Source organism: Prionailurus viverrinus, chromosome E3 (assembly GCF_022837055.1).
Source record: "Prionailurus viverrinus isolate Anna chromosome E3, UM_Priviv_1.0, whole genome shotgun sequence".
Lineage (NCBI taxonomy): Eukaryota > Metazoa > Chordata > Mammalia > Carnivora > Felidae > Prionailurus > Prionailurus viverrinus.
In genome coordinates, this window is record NC_062576.1 from 25,195,001 (window position 1) to 25,213,043 (window position 18,043).

The following is an 18,043-nucleotide window of genomic DNA, read 5'->3' on the forward strand; positions in this document are numbered from 1 at the left end:
TTATTTTTGAGTGTGTGTGAGAGAGAGAGAGAGAGAGAGAGAGAGAGAGAGAGAGAGAGAATGAGCAGATGAGGGCAGAGAGAGAGGGAGATAGAGGATCCAAAGTGGGTTCTGCGCTGACAGCAGAAAGCCTGATGCAGAGCTTGAACTCAGGAACTGTGAGATCATGACCTGAGGTGAAGATGGATGCCTAACCGACTGGGCCACCCAGGCGCCCCCATCCCCCAGATGTTGATTTTTAATGAGATCCCAGGTGACTTGTACGCACATTAAAGTCTGAGAAGCAATGGCATTTGCCTAGAGTCACGCGGTTTCCAAGTGGCAAAATCTAGGCATCCAAAGCTGAATCTCTTCATTCTGAATGTCTAATGCGTGCAATGGCTTCACCTTGTTAGGAAAAAATGCTTTTATGTCATCAACTTGGATACCACAGTCAGGACATAGTCCGATGACACCTGCAAGCTTATGCTGTGTTAATAAACAAGCTAACTTCCTTCACCAGGCAAAAGGGTTTTTTTGGATCTGGCTCAATGGGGAAGGGCCACTTTAATAGAGAACTGGCCCTAGACAACCCCACAAGGATGGGCTTCGCCCCTCTTCTTAAGCCCCATGCTGTCTCTCTCCTCACTACTGACATGTTGGTTCCAGTTCCCTTACAATGTTCCATCAAGAACTTTTCCCCATCAAAACTGGTCCTTCCCAGGTCTCACTCCTCAGTGCCTTACAGGCCAGCAGCTGAAATGAAGAGGAAATTCAAGCTACAGTGATCATGGATGCCACTACACAAAACACACGTACCTCTTAATGACTCCAATAGTGGGGATCTGGAGGCAAGCTAGAAGGCAATTGGGTTTTGCAGTTGAAGTTGATAGTGATCAAAATACAGTGCTCATGCTGCTTAACCAGAAAAGGCTGTTGTTCCAAGAAGCCACTGCCCTTGGTCTTGGGGCTTCAGCACTGCCTCCTTAGAACTCTCCAGGCATGAACAACTTCACTTCCTGTCAGGCCACAAAAATGGTACAATGCCCACTAGCTATACTGCCTCTAGCTCCTCCTGAGAAAAGCTACCAGATTTGGCTATTCAACTTCTCTAGCCAGAGGTGACTATAGTAGGAATGCGAGCTCACATAATCAGAACCCAATGAGATTCTCCTGTTAAGTCAGCTGAAGGTGAGAGAACGGGTCACGGGAGTGGGGCTGGTCCCTGGATCTGTCTTAAGTCCTGATTGCTTTCCAGCTTTAGTCCACATACATTCTTATTAACTCCTCCAACCACCCAAGGCATCCTCTGACAGACTGAACTGTTCTCTCTGACCCTTATAATCAAGAGACCCGGTAACCACAGTGGGGAGATGAGGCTGGAACACCTGAATGCCAGGCTCATGAGTTTACACCTGGACCATCCAGCACAGTAGCCCCATGTGGCCACTGAAGACTTGAAATATGGCTGATGAACTAGGTTTTTAACTTAGTTTAACTTAAATTTAAAAATGGATATATGCTTCAGTCACAGGAATATTTTTAATTACATTTCAAATAGGTCAGGTAGGTTTCAAATAAATTTTCAAATGTAAATTTCATGAAATCTGAAGAGATCAAGTATTTTCTTTTTTTTTAATGTTTATTTATTTTTGACAGAGAGAGAGAGACAGAGCATGAACAGGGGAGGGGCAGAGAGAGAGGAAGACACAGAATCCGAAGCAGGCCCCAGGCTCTGAGCTGTCAGCACAGAGCCTGATGCGGGGCTCAAACTCACAGGGTGTGAGATCATGACCTGAGTCGAAGTCGGACGCTCAACTGACTGAGCCACACAGGCGCCCTGAGATCAAGTATTTTCAATGGATATTTAGTACCTGAATTGAGATGTGCACTAAGTATATTTAAAAATGTAGACTGGGGTGGCTGGGTGGCTCAGTCAGTTGAGTGTCAACTCTTGGTTCCAGCTCAGGTCAGGTCAGGATCTCATGGCTGTGGGATCCAGCCCTGAGTCGGGCTCCATGCTAAGCGTGGAGCCTGCTTGAGATCTCTCTCTCTTCCTCTCCCTCCCTCCCTCTCTCCCTCCCTCCCTCTCTCTCTCTCTCTCTCCCCCTCGGCCCCCCTTCCTTGCTCACGCTGGCTCTCTCTCTAAAATAAAAAATAAACTTAAAAAAATGTAGACTATTTCGCCACTAATTTTTTATATTATTACATATTGAAATGATATTGTTTTGGATATTTTGGGTTATATAAAATATATTATTGAAAGTAATTTCACATTTCATGCTTTTTAATAGGACTACTAGCAAATTTAAAACTCTATACACACATTGCACAGTACTTCCACTGTAAAGCACTTGTTTAAACTTTATCTAGAAAAAAAACAGGAGGCAAACTGCTGGCATTTGAGCAGGACTATGATATCATGAAAGTACTAATTTAAGATATATGAACCTGGCAGTCATGTGCAAAAGGCAATTATGAGAATTCGCCTGAAATCAGGCAAGAGACACTGATGGGCAAATCTAGGCTGATGGCAATATGAAAGTGGAATGACAAAAGAAAAATCAATAGGACTTGGGGACAGTTTGGCCTGGGGATCCAAAAGGAGAAAAGTAGGACTATTCTTCCAGACCCTAAAAGAATCTATTTTTTTCTTAGCCTCTTCTGAGTCTGGGCCCTGTAACCAACAAACAGAATCATTCACATATGCAGAGAGACCATTTTAAGATGCAGTTAAGCCCAGCAATTGTCTTCCCCTAAGAAGTACGGCCCTACTTAGGCCAGTCTGTCATAGAAGAGGAGGATATGATTCAGTTACACCTAATAATAATAGAGGGGCACCTGGGCAGCTCAGTCAGTTGAGCATCCAACTCTTGATTTCAGCTCAAGTCATGATCTCAGGATTGTGGGATCAAGCCCTGCAAAGGGGTCCTGCTGAGCCTGCTTAGGATACTCTCTCTCTTCCTCTGCCCCTCTCCCCCACTCACTCTCTCTCTAAAATAAAAAAAGGAAATAAAAAAAAATAATAGAGAACATTGATGAAACACTCAGGCACCAAGCACGGTTTTAAGTGCTTTCAATGTATTTCCTCATTTATTTCCCCCTAAGACACTCACAGGCAGGTAAGGAGGAACTTTATTTAAATCCAGGGAATTGGAACATAGCAATTAACTTCTCATTCTCATGGCAATAGAGGGGGATACAATGGGAGGATGGAAAGTGGGACAGCTTATTATTCAGTAACATGAACTGCAATTTTCCATCCCTATCCTGGAAGCAGGCACATGTCATCCAACCTGGATTTTACAGGGAGGGTGCTGTGCTGAAGAACTCAGGAATGCCAGGCTGGACAGACTAGCACTGTTATGTGCCAGGCTCTGTGCCACAGCTTTTCTAAACAGCTTCTGAGATCACCTCACAACAAACCAATGAGCCTGGCATTGCTTATTTTAGAGAAGAGGTGATGGAGATTCAAAGACCCTAAGCAAGTTGCCCAAGGTCAAAGGAAATTTATTTTAAACTGCACACAATTTATTTTAAACCTGCCTGAGTATGGCAGGTTCCAAAGTAGGGGTGATGTGGCCAGTATTTAAGGACATGAAGGCTCCATATGGAACTGTTTAGGAGACAGGCCAATTCCCTGGTGTCAGAATGCAAAAGACAATCAGTGTCCCTTGCTACCAGAGAGAAGGAGGACAAAGGCATCGGATTATTTAAAACCACTGGTAAAGTGCTGGTATCCAAAATCTATAAAGAACTCACCAAACTCCACACCTGAAAACCAAATAATCCAGTGAAGAAATGGGCAGAAAACATGAATAGACACTTCTCTAAAGAAGACATCCCAATGGCCAACAGGCACATGAAAAGATGCTCAACGTCACTCCTCATCAGGGAAATACAAATCAAAACCATGCTCAGATACCACCTCACCCCAGTCAGACTGGCTAAAATGAACAAATCAGGAGACTATAGATGCGGGAGAGGATGTGGAGAAACGGGAACCCTCTTGCACTGTTGGTGGGAATGCAAACTGGTGCAGCCACTCTGGAAAACAGTGTGGAGATTCCTCCAAAAATTAAAAATAGATCTACCCTATGACCCAGCAATAGCATTGCTAGGAATTTACCCAAGGGATACAGGAGTGCTGATGCATAGGGGCACTTGTACCCCAATGTTTATAGCAGCACTTTCAACAATAGCCAAATTATGGAAAGAGCCTAAATGTCCATTAACTGATGAATGGATAAAGAAATTGTGGTTTATATACACAATGGAATACTACTTGGCAATGAGAAAGAATGAAATATGGCCTTTTGTAGCAATGTGGATGGAACTGGAGAGTGTGATGCTAAGTGAAATAGGTCATACAGAGAAAGACAGGTACCACATGTTTTCACTCATATGTGAGATCTGAGAAACTTAACAGAAGACCAAGGGGAAGGGGAAGGAAAAAATAAAGTTAGAGAGGGAGGGAGCCAAACCATAAGAGACTCTTAAAAACTGAGAATAAACTGAGGGTTGATGGGGGGTGGGAGGGAGGGGAAAGTGGGTGATGGGCATTGAGGAGGGCACCTTTTGGGATGAGCACTGGGTGTTGTATGGAAACCAATTTGACAATAAATTTCATACTAAAAATAAATAAATAAAACCAGTGGTAAAGACAACTCCAAGGTGCTGGGTAACAGTTTCTCCCAGACCGCGGTCCCTGGGTGCCCACTGGTACGTGATTCAGAGGTTAGTTCAAAAACATCCCTTGTGGGCCAGCATGGGAGCAAAACTAGTTAGTCATAGGTAATCCACAAGTGAAAATGCCATCAGGGGGCATCTGCCCAGCCCATGTTCCTTCTCTCTTCCCACCTCTCTGAACACTGTCCCTTCCCACAATAGGGTAGGCCCCTGGAGCCATGTTTCTCTCCACGAAATGAGAAGCCCCTGCCCAGCTGTCACCAACCTGGCCACAGGTGACTTGGTCAAGCCTGATCCTAGGAATCAGACATTCCCAGAGAAGGCTCCTAAAGGGCTTCAGGGAGGGAGACATAGGGAGTTGAAGGTACCAGCCTGGGGAGTCACACTGGCCCATGTGAATGGAAGAGTCAAGAAAGCCAGGCTGTAGAGAGAGGAGAATGAAGGTGATGCACAAGGAAAAACGGTAACTGGAAGCAACATGAGCAACATGGCCCAAGAGAAGATGTTGAGAGTTACCTCTAACCCCAGTGACCTGCCAGATCCTGATTCACTTCCCTGCCCTTGGCTTCTAAGATAGCCTCCCATTTCCAAAGTCCCAGCATGCCTCACTACTCATTTGCTTAAGCTATTTTGAGCAGGTTTCTGACTCTCTCAGCCTAAAAGTAAGACAACAAAGACTTGACATTCCAGAGGCTTCCTAGAAGAAATGATGGGAGTTGTTTCACAAATACTCTGTGTAGAAGCCAATCTATTCTTTTCTGGAATTTAAAGGGCTGATTAACTCTGAGGAAAGGCTAAAACTTATTTGGGAGAAATAAATCATCTAAATATGCTCCAAACAAGTAGATGTTTCTATAAATTATGCTTATGTCAATCTGATGGAAGGTTCTGTAATACCTTTTCTTACATTTTTGTTTTTTGTTGGTAATTTCACCATTCAAAATGGCAGAAATACTGTCTAGCGTTCTTAAGTGTAAGAAGGCTGTGATGTGCCTTAAGAGAAAATACTTTGTTCAGGCAAGATTTCTAGTGCTATTGGCCATGAGTTTAATGTTAACGAATGAACAATATATATATAAGTAACCTTCAAACAAAAATACACATGCAATAGTTTATGTATTTATCAATTGATGAGTATATTGTGACCATACATTTGCCAGAGCCTAATCCTGTAGTTCCCCTGGAGAAATTGCGAATTCATTGTTTGAGGTGACCTCATAGAACTTAACTAACACATCTAATGAGAATCAAATGCACATGAAGATGAGCACAAGGACCTTTCCTACTAAGCTAACTTTTAGTAACAAGAGTCTCATCCTGCTGACTAGAAAGCTGCTTGGCCAATTTAAAAATAGCTTGGTAAATCCACCAAGAGGGCCAGAGGCATTTTGGGATGAGTCCAGGAAAGATCGCTCCGGAGTATATTGCTCTAGACTACAAAGTGGTAGCTCTCCAAATAGACCCTAGGGGAATTGTACTGTCTAATACAAAAAACAGATCACAAACTAGTTCATTTCGTTACATATATGTTATGTACCTTATGGGTATACTGCATGGGAAAAAAAAAGTCTGGAGGGAAATACAACACAATGTTAATATTATCTCTGAGAGCTGTTATTTTTTTTTCCGGACAAAATGCTGAGTGACACACAGAAGAAGGCAAGAAAGATAAAAATTCAAGAAAGCAGAATATACCATCTCAAGTCCCACTGCCATTGAATGGGTACTGAACATCTGAAAAGTGGCTAATTCAAATGGAGATGTGCCATTAAGCGTAAAATACACACTGGAGTTTGAAGACTTACTACAAAATAATGTAGAACGTTTCAATGACTTTTTTCATTAATAATTTTTTATAATGATTATTGAAATATTTAGATATATTAGACTAAATACATCAAAATTAATTTCACCTACTTTTTACTTTTTAAATGTGGCTACTAGAAAATTGTAAATTACATATGTGGCTTCTATCATACTTCTATTGGACACTGGGTTTCTAGTGGAAAACTGGACTCAAATCTTAAAGTAGGCTTTAGCCCCTCAGTCTCAGGATAACAGGGCAAAATTAACAACAAAACAAAACAGGAAGGTATCTGTGGCAAAGACTGAGAGCCACCCTCTATATCTAAAGAACTGCATTTACCCCTAGGGGAGACCTGCAACTAAATTTTGTTCTATGAGATATAATTGGAAGTGCTGCCTGTGTGTGACTTCTAGGAAGGCCCTTTAAATTAGAAGTGGCTTGCAAGTCTTTCTCCCCTTCCCTCCTCCATCCTATAGCCTGAAATGTGAATACAGTGGCTGATACTTTAGCAGCCATCTTGGACAATGAGTTTGAAGATCACAATTTAGGCATGTCAGAGTGGTGAATTAGAAAGATTCCTGACCTACTCCAAATTCCTTCTACCTCAGACAGAAATAACCTTCTATGCTGTTCAAGCTGGTGTTATTTTGGGATTTTTCCATTACATATCCTGATTGGAAACTGACCTTTGAGTTATTCTGGATAGACTCAATCAGCAAAGACAGCTTCCTCTGCAGTTCCTGCAAGTCCTTTGAGGTACTCGGGAGGTCTTCTTTTGCCATCCTGAAACCCACTTCAGTCTCTTTACGGGTTAATTCTTCTATCTGTAAGCTGTCCAGGGCAGGGTGCAGTCGAATCTCTCATGTCACCCTGTCTCTTGCTGTCACTGGTGAAACAGGAAGTAACTTAAACCATTAGTAGTATTCACCTAGCCAGTTCAACAAAAGCTTCTACTATCCTCACTCATTGATGGTAGGTGTGCAGGTGGAGGGTAGCTTGGCCGTATGTATCAAAATTTCTAAGTGCACACACCTTCTTCCAACAATTCATTTTCCAGAATCTGAAGGAGATAATCAAATAGATATATCAAAACATACAAAAAGGATGTGCAGTGCAATCGTATTTATAGTATGTAATAAGCAGCAAAACATTGGAAAGAAGCCAACTGTAAGAAATTGGTTAAATAATGACAAATTCATAAAATGGAGTATTCGTTACTTGTTAAAATGATAATGTGAAGGGGTGCCTGGGTGGTTTAGTCAGTTAAATGTCTGAATCTTGCTTTTGGCTCAGGTCATGATCTCACAATTTGTGAGATCCAGCGCTGCATCTGGCTCTGTATTGTCAGCACAAAGCCTGCTTGGGATTCTCTCTCCCTACCCCTCTCCACCCCCTTCAAAATAAACAAATAAACATTTTAAATAATGATAATATGGACATTTAGTGATATGAAAATACATCCATGGTAATAAGTAAAAAATTACAAGATATCCCATACTGTTACATAAACCTTAGTATTTTACGTCTATATTCCATAGTAAAATAAAAGACCTAGAAGGATATGTATCATATAATACCAAAATATTAATGATATTATCTCTGGGGGCTTACGTTTATTTTTTTTAGCCCGACAAACTGCTGCAAAGAAAGGTGAAAGGTGAAACACTATTTTAAGTCCCATTGCCTTTTTCCCCCCAGAAAGCTTTTCTTAAGCAATGATGGTGGTCACTTTATTCACTACCCACATTAACAGGTTGGCTCCCAATTACACAGCATCATAAATCATTCTCTATTTACTTGTAAATCTCCTAACAAGAGGTGCCTCAAGGGGAAACCTAGCTACAATATACTCCCTGACTCAACAGCCTTTAATTTCCAGGACTGTCCTAATCACATATAACTTATAAAACCAATGTGTTCAATTAGATATCTATTTTTTTTAACCCTTACTGGATTTTCATACAAAAAACATATTGTTCTTATTTTGTATTTTCCAAAACTGGAGGGCTGGACACAATTTCTTCCTTACAAATGACCTCTTGCTACTGATAGTAAAAAAGCCTCAAAGATCCTGTCACAGTGGCCAAAATTAACTGAGTGATGCCGACATTTGTTTACCATATTGACTATACCACATGGTAATTATGTGAGTTAAGGGGGGAGGGGTTACTTACTAATACCACTAGGGCCTAGAATGAAAATTAAAGTCCATTTTAATTACCCCAGCTAGAGTGCTTCTGCTACAACCCCGTTTGTGAAACAGGAACGCTTTGCACAGTAAAGGACTAACCCCTCTACAGCCATATTCTGTCTTTGAAGCTGCTACTCGACCAGATTTTGGATTTGGGATGTTCCCAGGACTCAGCTCCCCTAATCTCATCTCTGCAGCGGGCAGAAACAAGCCCAGCTCCCCTTACTGGTCTCCAGAGGCCTTAGGGAACCCAAGGGCCACCCAGACCGGTTAGGGAAGTCCGATGGGAACCAGCGTGGGTAGAAGGCCGTGGGCCATTGCCGTGAAATACATCCACCTGGCTTCCAATCCCCAGACTGCCTAATCACTCACTCTACGGAGGGGTCTCCCCAGGCACTTAGAAGTTTCCAAACCGAAGGCGGCAATCTCTTAACCCTGCGCAGCCCATAAATTACCTGCCTTCTCCGCCTTCCCGGCTGACCAAAGAGATCACTAACCAACCTTCCCGTCCCCCTCCCCCAGCCACGGCTCTTCCACTCCCGCCCCTCCCGGGGCTAACGGCCACCCGGAGCGTTCCAGCTAGAAGGGCAAGGCGGCAGCGCATCTCTTTTTGGGGAAAAGGAATGCGGGGCGCCTCGGGCCTACCCAGGCCGCTTCCCCATCAGCTTCCAAGTCTCTCAGCCTTCGAAGCCGCGAGGGGGAGGAGGCGCCCTGCTTCTAGGGATCCATGGGCATTGGGGGAAGCGGCAGGGATGCAGGTGGAGAGGGTGGTCCGCCTACGAGAGAGCACGGAGGCTGAGAAAGGGAAGTTCAGGGGCGAGTGGAGTACTCTTGTCATTAATTTGGGGGGAAAGAATACACCTTTGTTACTTGGAGCTCCCCTCTCTGCAGTGACAAGGGAGAGGGTCCCTTGGTAGAGAGGAGGGACCCCTTGAGAAGGTGGGCACCCATTTTCAATAATCCTGCGGAAAGGGTTTAGAGACTCCCCAGCCAGGTTTCCCCAAGGGGCAGGGTTTCGGGGGTGGGATGGGACTGGCAAGCCTGCTATCAAATCTAGTGGTGGATGTGAGGGTGTGTGTGCACTCCAAGCCCGTTTTAAGGCTTCGAAGGGGTAAGACGTCCCTTTTCACTAAACAGCGGACAGGGGACCACACCGCAAGGCACCCACTGCCTTCTCATTTGCCCTTCCCCGCGAGGGGGTCTAGCCAGCCCAGGCATGCTGTATCCTACCACCCAAGCTTCGAGCTCTCACCAAGGCCCGGCGGCTACACTTACCGGTGTCTGCGACCGGAGCTGAGGGAGATGGGAAAGGCGGAAAGGTAAAGGAGGAGGAGGAAGGAAGGCTCTTCGGCACTGGCGGGAGCTGCGGCCGGCTTCCTGCCCAGTCCCGGCCGGCCACCTCCCTGCGCCGCGTCCCGCCCCTTCTCCGCCGTCGCCCCGCCCCTTCCCCCGCCCCTCGGTTGCCGACTTCTACCCCAACTTCGCTCTGCTCGGCTCTTCCCGCCTGCTGCCGGAGGGAGCCGGAGCCAGCAAAGGCGCGCGCTGGCCTCGCGCACCACGCTCCGCCGAGCGTGCTCTCTGCCTCAGCGTTTTGGAGCCATCCCAACAGGCCCTGAGAGCTTTACAGATGAGGAAACTGAGGCCCAAAAGGAATTGCCCGTCCCCCACCCTTGGCTTGAGGTGAGAGTGCCCATGCCACCGCCAACACAGGTGGGCTGGCCTCTGAGCACGGGTTTGTGTAGAGTCTTAGGGCTTCCCCTGCCTAAATGCCTACACCTCTACCAACTCTTCTGGAAGCATTCCTGGAGTTCAGGACACCCAACAATGAGGTATGGCCTTTACTGGAAGGTGTTAGCCATTACTTTTCATGCAGAAGTCACGAACCCGCGGGATCCTTAAAGATGAGTTCAGCTATTATCTGTTTTTTTTTTTTTTTTTTTTTTATGGATGAAAAAGTCTAAACCTAAGTCCCTCAGTTCTACATCAGAGCCAGACACGTTCCCTGGCCCCAAACCCATAGAGCAGGGTTTCTCAATGGCAGCAATATTGACTTAGTAGGTGGGAAAATTCTGTATTAAGGGGCTGTGAATTGTAGAATGTTTAGCAGCATTCCTGGCCTCTACCCACTAGATGCCAGTAGTAATCCCTCTCCTCCCAGTTGTGACAACCAAAAAATGTCCCCAAACATTGCCACAGGTTCTGTGAAGGGGCACAATCGTCCCAGCTGAGACCCACTGCGATTGAGGGTTGAGTGTATCCGTAAACACCATGGCTGGGGGAGGGGGATCCCAACAGTTCTGGGCTCTGATCTCATGGCTTACTGTGTGACCTTGGTGAGTTACCTCTCTAAGCCTGGGCTTTGTCTGTAAAATGATAGGCCCGTGCATTGGCCTGCTACTACATAGTTTTCAGGCACTTTCCATCCAGGGACCTATGTTGACCAAACTTTCTTCTGTGACCTGGATGACAGTCACAGGGTTTTAGTGAGGACATGTGCAATAATAGCTATAAAGAAGTTAATACCTATCTGGAGTATAAAAGAGACTCAAAAAGATTGGATGGCACAGTCTTTTACCAACTAATGTTTCTAGAAATAAACAGGCTGGTGGATAAAGACATAAGCTTGGGGTTAGTAAGAATAAAAAGAAGCTAAAGGGGGCGCCTTGGTGGCTCAGTTGGTTAAGCAGGTCATGATCTCATATCATAATTTGTAAGTCTGAGCCCCGCATCAGGTTCTGCACTGACAGTGCTGGGCCTGCTTGGATTCTCTCTCCCCCTCCCTCTCTGCCCCTCCCCTGCTCACTCTCTCTCTCTTTCTCTCTCAAAGTAAATAAACTTAAAAAAAAAAAAAAAAGCTAAGGAATCCTGCTCTACCTCCACAACAGCCAAGAAAAGAGGAGCTAATGGTAGGGATAAGTGTCCCTAAATCCTTAAGTTTCAGGCAATCCTGTGTGGCTTCATGCACTTTGATTTGCTGCAGTATGATGGGTGCCCCATCTAAGAAAAGGTTGTGGGGTTTTTTCCTTTAGAATAAAACATTACAACCATCATTCTTATTTCCTTTCGAAAGTTGAACTGGGTCCTCCGTGGGATTGTTCAGGAGTGCCATCTAGGGGCGTCTTTGTGAATCCTTTACTTCCCCCTCCTCCACCTCTGTCATTGTAGGGACAGCCAGGTTTTGTTTTATCCTTGTGCTTTGGCTGCCTTCTGCACCATGTTATGTATACTCTGATGACTAGGATCTTAGCCCTCTCCATAGCATCAGGACTAGGCTCATGATGACCATTGATGGGTCAATAAGATATATCCATATGCAGCCTCTTCTGTGCTTTTCAGAGATTACTTACTCTGGGTGAGCAACCATTTCAGGTCTTAGGAAAGATCTGCCAGGAGCCCTGGGCTCTGAATAAGAAATGTCTGAAAATTTCCCCACAACACATTGAGATCCTAAGCTGTTTATATCACAGAGATGGGGACAAACCAGACTCTAACTGACCTCTTCTCCCTGTATTGCCAGATTTAGCAAATAAAAATCCAGGACACCCAGTTCAGAGTGAATTTCAAGTGAACAACAGATAACTTTTTAACATAATTATGTCCCAAATACCGAATGGGGTAAACTTATGCTAAAAAAATTATTTGTTGTTTATCTGCAATTCTAATTTTATTGGGCATCCTGTGTTACATCTGGCAACCCTGTGTACTTAGAGTTGAGGGATTGAGGGATTTGAAGCCTGCGTCCCTCTTGGGACTTATCAGACAGAAGATTAAGTCAGACAATTCTGGTGCAGATGAGGTGGCTGGGGAGTGTGTTGGGGGGAGATGGCATTTTCATTCTCCTTAGTAGATATTTTATTTTATTTTTTTAATTTTTAAATGTTTATTTTTGAGAGAGAGAGAAACAGCATGAGCAGGGGAGAGACAGAGAGAGAGGGAGACACACAATCTGAAGCAGGCTCCAGGCTCTGAGCTGGCAGCACAGTGTCTGACCTGGGACTCAAACTCAGGAACTGAACAGTGAGATCATGACCTCAGCTGAAGTCAGACACTTAACGGACTGAGCTACCCAGGCGCCCTATTTACTTATTTTCTACGTTAACAGACCACACGTAGGTTTTTGGTTAAAGCTAGGGAACAGATTCCATAGTCAGGTTCAAGTCCCAACTTTGCCACCAACCTAGCTGAGTGATTTAACCTGCCTGTGTCTGTTTCCTCAGCCATAAAACTTGGGATAATAATTGTATTTATTTTCTGGGTTGTTGAGAAGATTTGGAAAGATGATGCTTAGCACAGTGCTAGCAGATAGTATAGCTCAATACATGGAAGTCATAATCATTGTTTTGATGTTTTTGAACACAGGTAGACTTAGAGTTCACTAACTTTCAGATGGAGGCATGTCTCCTCCTCATCCACAGGGTCATGGGGCTTATTAGCACCATACCAGTCTCTTTCTACTGTTTCACTTTGTTGGGCTACAGCCACTGGTTTTTGTGTGACATTGGGTTTCATGCCCCATTATAGGAGGCCTGGTAATAACCCCATTTCTGTCTAAACCAAAGTTTCAAACCCTGTCACTAGTTCATTTATTCCAGATACTATTTGAAATTGTATATATTGTGTTATCTAAATGTCGTGTCTGTCCAGAAGATGGGGGCCCCCAGTTGTGGGGTAACGATCAGGTGGAAAACAGTGGCAAGGGCAGTGAAGGATTCACCTGAGGCAGAACAAGGAAGCTAGAAGTTTACCAAATACACCTCAAGGGAAGTTGGGAGGGGCAGGACAGCAAAGGAGAGGCAGTGGGTGGGGGCTATTTTTAAAAGGGAAATGTGAGGAGGAATGGGGATGTATGGAAAAAAGGGAGACTTTATGGTAACTGTGCCTGGTTGTAAGTAACCCATTGGTTAGTTAGGGCCTATGGATGTTTTGAGGTGAGTCCCCTGATGGTCTTGTCTATATTCAGCCAGGAGGTCGCTGTGAGCCCTTTCTGCATTCCATTGCTCAAGATTGTTTGCCTAAAAGCAGACTCTACATATATGTCTGATGGTAGAGAGTAGAAATAAAAGAGATGGGGAAGCACAAGGTTATTTTCAAAGTATGGAGAGGGGTGCCTGGGTGGCTTAGTTGGTTAAACATCTGACTCTTGATCTTGGATCAGGGCTGACAGTACAGAGCCTGTTTGGGAGTCTCTCTCTCCCCCTCTCTGCCCCTCCCCTGCTCATGCACTCTGCCTCTCTCAAAATAAAAATAAATAAACTTAAAAAATAAAAAAGTAAGAAAAAGGAGAAACAGAAGTACTTGGTGCTGTGCTGGTAGGATCTCAGAAATGTTTGTTTTCTGGATAGGTCCTTTGTGGAAAGAGCAATGGACTCTGGAGTCATAAGGACAGGCTTCAACTTCTATTAGCTCTTATGAGTTGCATCAATTTGGGAAAGTTATGTATTTTTCTCAGTTTTGGTTTTCTCCTCCATAAAATGGGAACAACATGGCATTTTGGGGAAAATCGAATGAAATAACAGATATGCAAGCATGGCACCCCAAAAGAGCTCAATAAGTCTAACTTGGTTTTGAGGGAACTCAAGCGACCAAATAATGTGTGCGTTGAATGTTTGGACAGCAGCTAATACTGTAACCTGTGTACACAAGTATACATGTGTGTGAGTATGTGTATGTGTGTTTCTGTGTTTATAATAAGAATTATATTTAAAAAAAAGAATTATGTTAGCCACAACATCTATAGAGTGCCTCCTGTATCAGGTGACCAAACCATCCCCCTGCCTAGGACTGCGGGGGTTCCCCGGATACAGGATTTGGAGTGTTAAAACCCAGAAAGTCACAGGCAAACTGGGATGAGTTGGTCATCCTCCTGCTCTGTGCAGATTGCTTTACAGACATTATCTCATTAAACCTTCCAACCTACCCTGTGAGGTAGGTACTCACGTTTGTTGCCATTTTACATTTAAGAAGGACATTTAGAGAGATTAAGCAACTTCGTCAAGCCACAAAGCTAATTAATGGGAAGGGCAGGATCTGAACCCAGCTGGGTCCAGCCTGAGAATTTAACCACCATGCTATAGGCATTTAGACTTTACCAAAGGCATAGTCTTTTATTGCCACTCATCTCTACATTCCCGGATCTTTGCTAAACACCCTCCCATCTTCCTGTCACCACCAATTTCTGCTGCCCAGCCAGGCCTCCAGCAAAGGGAGACACCAGCTGAGTCAAGCCCAGTCTTGTATCTGGGCACAGCTGAGGCCCCCTCCTTCCTTAGCAACAGACGCTGAAGCCTGGTTACCGGCCCCAAGGCCTGGGTGCAGGCACCTCCAATGTTAAAACAGCCCAGAGAGGAGGAGAGAGAAGAGTTCAGGTTGCTAGGGTATTGTTTAGTGGAGGTGTTTCTTCCCTCTTATCTGTATTAACATGTAACTCTGCTTCCATTTTTCCTCTACAGTGAACTCGGTGTGTTCCTGGAAAAGTTCTAAGAGAGGAGCTGCTCAGTGGAAGGGAAGAGCGGCCAGAGCAGAAGGCATTGCAACCACAGCAGAAAAGCCCTGCAGAACCCCAATGCTCTCCCTTCTTCATTCTCTAGCTTCTCTTTCTTTCTTCTTCTACCAGAGAACTCCTCAGGGGGCCAAAGTCTATGACCTCAGAGAGACAGCTCTGTGAACAGAGCTTTCAGAACATTTAGAAAGTTCCATTTTCTGTGTCACCTCACTATGCTATAAGCAAGTGTGAATTTCAGAGCCACTGGTACGAGAGGATCATCCCTAGAGAAACTGAGAGCTCTTTATTCATTTTGTAATAGACCCAACTAAAATGGACAACATGAGTGACGTGGATTGCTCATCTCAGAAGGTAGGTGTGAATTTTAAGGTGTATTTCTTTTTTTCTTTTAAACCTGTATTTTCAACATGTAGGGAATTTGGGAGTGGGCAGGAATGGGATGTTTCAATCATAGACTAATTGCCATGTTAGATCCCCTTGACTGAGCAACTGTGTTAACATTTTTATGCTTTGTCCTTTGAAATATGCTTTTTGCTGAATTAGGCTTTTGGACTAAAAGCCTCAGGTTTTGCTGTGAAAACTTCAGGAATAGATACCTGTTGTTCCTTTCCCTTCTCTTCCCGAGGCCTTTAGACCATATATTCCATCCAACAGTTCCCAGATGTACATCAGAATATACTAGAGAGCATCTTGAAAACAGAGACTTGGCCTCACTCCCAAAGGTTCTGATCCAGAAGACTTGATTGGGGTCCCGGAATCTGTATTTTTAACTAAGAATTGAGTGATTCTGCTATAGCAGGTGAGCTTTTGAGATCGGCCTCCAAGAAGAACATGCAAACATGATGTGTAGTCAGAAATCATCCATCTGAAAGTGATAGTGTTACTCCATCTAGATGTCAGAATCTTGGTGTTCAAAGCCAAGATCCATTAGGTTGCCATACCCTAAAGTGCCCAGAGGAGCATTTTCATGTTTATTTGTTTTTTGAGAGAGAGAGAGAGAGAGACAGAGCATGAACAAGGAAGGGGTAGAGAGAGAAAGAGAAAGAGAGAGACACAACCCAAAGCAGGCTCTAGGCTCTGAGCTGTCAGCACAGAGCCAGACGCAGGCCTTGAACTCACAAGTGGTGAGATCACGATCTGAGCTTAACTGACTGAGCTACCCAGACACCCCAAACCAGAGGAGCATTTTAAATTGAAACTTTATGAAATGAAGGTGGTTCTTACAAAAATCAATCTCTTTTTCCTTCAAGATGCCACAGAGCATTCTTAGGTATGGTCATGTTCTGTTCTGGAATTGATTTCTAGATCTGGTGATCCTGTGTGTGTTCCATGTATCCCTGTCCCATGCACTGAGATGTTTTCTGCTCTCCGTATTTCTGGCTCTGTGTGTCTAAGTCTTAGTCTGTGCCTATGAACAAGCTCAAATTTTTAACTTGTTCTCCAAAGGTTCTGCTTCTATTATATGCTGTAAAATTCTTAATATTGGCTTGCTTCTTGCAAAATGTTTCAGTTTCTTTATTTTCCCAAGAATGGCTTATGTCTTTGTATGATGATTCAGCTGCTTCTGTGTCTGCCCCTTGGATGAACATCTGAGTATGAAGGAGCATAAATATAATTTAGCTCAAACCCAAAAGGGAATCTCTGGGCTCAAGTAACCGAGAAGTCCAAATGGGATCCAGGAGTCCAGCCGATGTCACTGGGAGTCTATCTTTTGCCTTCTGGGAGTCTTGTTTCTATGTTGGCTGTATTCTAATGAAAGCTTTGTTTCCACATAAGGCAAAGATGTTTATTGAGAGTGCCTCTTTCTCAATAGGTCTAGTGAAACTGTCAGGAAAGGCTGATGAGCCCAGCTTAGGTCACATGCCTGTCCCTGAGCCAAGCACTGTGTCTAGGAGGGTGGAGAACCCTGATTAGCCTGACCTATGTCACATGTGCTTCCTGGAGCCAGGGACTGGGTGGGATCAGGTGACTGTATAGCACGGACTGAAATTGGAGAAGAGCTGATTTTGTCCACTAGGGCTGTGCCCTACTAATTTTGGTAGGGAGAATAACTTACCAATTGGTGTCAGAGATGACATCAGGTTTACCCCAGCCACGAGCAGAAGCAAGACACCTCCTGAATAATGTTAACGTCCTACTTGACTGTAAAAGTTCAAGGTTTTTTGGTTTAACTACTCATTTCCATTTTTGTTGTAACTTACTCAAGATGTCTGAAATTTGTGGTGTTTGCTTGTTGCTCTTTTAATGAAGATTTTTATTTGAAACATATTTAAAATTAGGCCAAGGGAAAGATTTCCAGTGACCATAAAACTTTCTTGCTTACAAAGACAAAAAAACAAAAAACAAAAACAGGCAGCCAGAACTTATCAATCATTATATGCTGTACATCTGGGATCCTGATGAAAATCATGAATTACTTCATAGCGCTAAAAGTACCACTGTCAGAATCGACCTCAGATGGTGTGGTACCCAGTTTGGATGACCAGGTTCCTTTCAGGCTGATGCTGGAGTTCTATCCTTTTGTTCACCTGATGAGTGCAAATCTGATACTAATTTCAGTACTGAAAAGTCATCTTGGAGATAATTGATCAATTCTTAGGTCCTTGAAACTGAGGTCAAGAACAGAGAGGGGCGCCTGGGTGGCTCAGTTGGTTAAATGTCTGACTTTGGCTTGGGTCATGATCTTGTGGTTTGTGGGTTCAATCCCCACCTCAGGCTCTGGGCTGACCGCTCAGAGCCTGGAGCCTGTTTCCTATTCTGTGTCTCTTGCTCTCTGTTTCTGCTCCTCCCCGGGAGCAAATCCCCAGACTTGCATGCTGTCTCTCTCAAAAATAAATAAACATTGAAAAAAAAAAGAGAGATAGACACGGTTATT

General features: G+C 44.1%; 2 protein-coding genes across 12 annotated transcripts in view; one reads left to right on the forward strand and one right to left on the reverse strand.

Moving 5' to 3' along the window:
* LDAF1 (lipid droplet assembly factor 1) overlaps positions 1-10,090 on the reverse strand; it is a 19,470-nt gene extending 9,380 nt beyond the window's left edge. The window contains exons 1-2 of one of the 6 annotated variants that reach the window (XM_047838165.1): positions 9,942-10,090; positions 7,162-7,361 (exon numbers count right to left, since the gene is read on the reverse strand). In XM_047838165.1, the coding sequence (XP_047694121.1) occupies positions 7,162-7,257 (96 nt within the window). In that variant the 5' untranslated portion in view covers positions 7,258-7,361; positions 9,942-10,090. Of the gene's footprint in view, positions 1-7,161; positions 7,381-7,507; positions 7,536-8,696; positions 8,960-9,038; positions 9,169-9,941 lie in introns of those variants that run through there. The other 5 variants (XM_047838167.1, XM_047838170.1, XM_047838168.1 and 2 more) reach the window with 5 other exon arrangements.
* Positions 9,536-18,043, forward strand: part of DNAH3 (dynein axonemal heavy chain 3) — a 170,856-nt gene continuing 162,348 nt past the window's right edge. For 4 of the 6 annotated variants that reach the window (XR_007147732.1, XM_047838154.1, XM_047838158.1 and 1 more), the window contains exons 1-2: positions 10,184-10,495; positions 15,116-15,519. Coding sequence is in view for 5 of the 6 variants with exons in the window: in XM_047838154.1 (XP_047694110.1) it covers positions 15,481-15,519 (39 nt within the window). In the remaining variant the exon portion in view is untranslated. Of the gene's footprint in view, positions 9,606-10,183; positions 10,496-15,115; positions 15,520-18,043 lie in introns of those variants that run through there. The other 2 variants (XM_047838156.1, XM_047838155.1) reach the window with 2 other exon arrangements.